Here is a 3,325-nt window from a genome sequence, read left to right on the forward strand (position 1 = left end):
CGCCTCGCCTCGCCTCCAGGCTTTTACTCTACTGCTCTGTTTTAAAACATTCGGTGATGAAAAGGTACAAATGTGAACTTTTCACCTGGAGGAACTGATTTAAGCTCCACAATCAGACCTTAGAACCACTGTAGAACCTTTGAGGGAACATTTACACTGTTTGAACCTCAATGAATGAGAAATGTACCTGCACAGAACCTTCATTACTAACAGTGTCTTTTGACAGCTGCTTCAATCACCACTGGAGTTTTTATTCTGCTGGAAAACAAAACGTGTGCTTTAACAGTTACATGAGATGGTTTCAGTCTCGATATATTTTTTTATTCGTTTCTCTTTAGGAAGTACACATGACCACCAAATAAGGGTCAGAACATGAATTCTCCAGTTCATTTAGTGCGGTGGTCTGCATTGCTTCATGATAGAAACCATCAGCTAATCAACTAAAGCAGCTCAGGATTTTACTGTTTAAACAACTCACAGTTCATTTTGCTCTTCACGCCTGCGCTGGTGAGTGTGTGAATACGTCCACAATCAGCAAGACTCTGCGGAATATTAAAAGGAGGCGGAATTTTTTTAAACCTTTCATAAGGGGGTATTAGCACTTCGTCCTCGCTTGCATACTTTGATACTTGGGATATATGTGCACCGAAGCATGTAGTGATGATGAAACAAGTCTTTTTTCCAAAGGAGCTCAGAGTGGATTTACGAGTAGAAGAAGCAAAACTACCAAATCGCATAAACGTGCCTGGTATTGCAAAGTTATCTTGGCTGAATCGGTAAGCGGTTTGGCAATTGACAGGTTTAAGCACCTGTATGGCGTCCGTTATGAGAAAGTGTAAAGAGATCAGGCCAAACTTCTCAGTCTTGTAGTCGTCTCTGCCGCTCCGCATTTTGCCGTTAAGCTGACCGTAGACTTCGTCTCTAGTGTAAACGTGAAGGGCTATTCTTCTCAATTGATCCTTCTTCAATTTAGACTCCGGGACCCCATTTAAACCGAAGTGCGCTTTGGTTTCTTGCCACGCTTTCCTGAACTTTTCATTGTTGTCCAGCTCAGGCTTCAGCAATTTAGACATAACCAGTCGATACATGTTTTCCTTGCAGCCCATAAACTGATCATCAATGGATTTCAGAGACTCGTCCATAAAGATCTGAAAGCAGTAAAAACCTGTGAGTCATCAGGTTAGTATGAACAGTACTGCTAATCAACAAGACATCAACCACAGTTAACTGTGCAGCTTCAGTTTATGCCCAAACAGTGGCAGTGAATCACAGCCCAACCTCATTTCCAGGAACAGGAACTTGGTTGATTTGCCATGAGGCCTGAAAAAAATGGTACAAAGGTACAATCAATGCCTGAGCTCATAAAGCATTAGCTTATTAATAGTGACTCCAAATTTAACTTGGCTATTGAATCCCTTAATAGTCAGAGCTCTCTCTCTTCTCCGTAGATTAAGATCGATTAGATGAAGTGACCCTTATTAGTCCCACAACGGGGAAATTTCACAGCCGCATTTAACCCATCAGTGCAGTGAAACACCACATACACACTAGTGAACACACACACACACACACACACACACACACACACACTAACGTTCTTTGTTTTTTTACCTGTTGTCCCATCATGCAGTTTGGACAGGTGTACATAGACGCACTTCGTACTACAGGACCCATTTGTAGAAGTATAATGAGAAGAAAAATACGCTTCATTGCAGCAGCTTGCAGCATCTTCATTGGTGACCTAAAGTGAAAAAGGAACAGGTGAAATTAAATTGCTTTGTGATTTATAAATTTATGTGATTTAAAATAAATACAGGATGTACATGTCACGATTGGCCCCTCCCAGTCCAGTCCAGTCCATGTGTTTGTGTTGTTTTGGTTTAGCCCAGGTGCGTTTGTTTTGGTCCAGCCCCCTCGTTTCATGATTCCACCCCTGATTGTCTCCACCTGTCCCTCGTTTACCCTGTGTGTTTAAGCCCTGTGTTTGCTGGTCTTTGTTGTTTGTACTCGTCTGTGTACTGCTGTTTATTCTGTTTGATTCTGGTCTGTCATGTCTGTCCCCCGATCAATCCGTGTTGGCTCTATGACCCTGGACCGTTTGGACTACGACCCTGGATTTGCCCATAATAAACATCGCATATGCCTCCGCCTCCTCGCTCCCTGTTACAGTACATCGCAAGTGTAGTCATTGATTTATTCCGTATTCTCCAGTCTACAGCCTTCATTCCTCCATAATAAAGTGATGAGCAGTAAATTAAATTACATTATTTTAAATAAGAAGAGATACAAAAACTTTACAACAGCTAGCCTTTTTAATTTGATGTGTCATCTATTCATTAAACTGTATGTCTGTCTTACACATAGATATAATATCATTCAGTACGGTCGGAAAATATATTTGTATTGTATTGAATTAACTTTGTTTGCACTGACTGATCGGACTTTCCCAGCAGGTGTTAAACTGACCCTCTGTCTGTTGCAGTGAACCCACCCGTGGACTGAACTGTAACACTGCACCTCCCCTTATTTTGTATGGAGTTGTATATAATTAGTGTACAACAGGAGCTAGAAACAAACCTAAAGTGTTTGTTTGTAGTTGAGACGTTTATGTTGCTTGTATACAAACATGATTTTTGCAAACTTAAGCAAAAGTATTCAATAAAACCCAAAATGCATTATGTTGTGCCCTGTTCTCCTTTACACAGCACATCTCAAACTCCTGCTCAGGCGTTCTCTGTCTTTGTGTTCTTATTTTTCTAGTTTCTTGTGTATCTGTACTGAAGTTTCTCCATTTCTGGGCGACTTTCTCCTTTCACTCCACTACATTTCAGAGTCTAATATCCGACTTTTTCCTCCTACATTTTGAGAAATCTGGCGTTCCTTTTGGTTTCTGTGTGTATAAAAACGTAACATGTCAAAACGAAAGAAGCGCAAAGCCAGAGCACCAATCAGGGCCCAGCGGTCACTTTGTTTAGAGCTGGTTTTGACCTGTTGGTCATACCGACCCAGTGCAGCACGCGGTTCAACGTCAGCGCAGCAGCGTAAAACTTTGGGAGAGTCTGTTCAACATAAATGATGAACTAACCTAACTTTGTGTAAATAGAGCTCAATATAGAAATATGTCCACATATGCAGTCGAGACTGACGCGGCTTTTTTCTGAATTTCTACAAACACCATTTCATTTTATAGTAAATGAGTTTGGGCTGGTTTATGTTTATGAACAGACGCCTACAGATCAACATAGTAAAGGAGCTCATCTGTGATCCTGAGTTTAAAGCCAGTTTTTATTCAACTTAAACTTGGAACTAAGTTGTAAATAAATCT

The 3,325-nt window shown here is 40.9% G+C and overlaps 1 protein-coding gene across 1 annotated transcript in view; it reads right to left on the minus strand.

Moving 5' to 3' along the window:
* Positions 1-299: 299 nt before the first annotated feature.
* Positions 300-3,325, minus strand: part of LOC108413874 (NAD(P)(+)--arginine ADP-ribosyltransferase 2-like) — a 4,142-nt gene continuing 1,116 nt past the window's right edge. The window contains exons 2-4 of the mRNA XM_017686573.2: positions 1,612-1,741; positions 1,279-1,320; positions 300-1,148 (exon numbers count right to left, since the gene is read on the minus strand). Of these exons, the coding sequence (XP_017542062.2) occupies positions 459-1,148; positions 1,279-1,320; positions 1,612-1,734 (855 nt within the window). The 5' untranslated portion in view covers positions 1,735-1,741 and the 3' untranslated portion in view covers positions 300-458. The remainder of the gene's footprint in view (positions 1,149-1,278; positions 1,321-1,611; positions 1,742-3,325) is intronic.

The sequence above is a fragment of the Pygocentrus nattereri genome, chromosome 7 (genome assembly GCF_015220715.1).
Source record: "Pygocentrus nattereri isolate fPygNat1 chromosome 7, fPygNat1.pri, whole genome shotgun sequence".
NCBI lineage: Eukaryota > Metazoa > Chordata > Actinopteri > Characiformes > Serrasalmidae > Pygocentrus > Pygocentrus nattereri.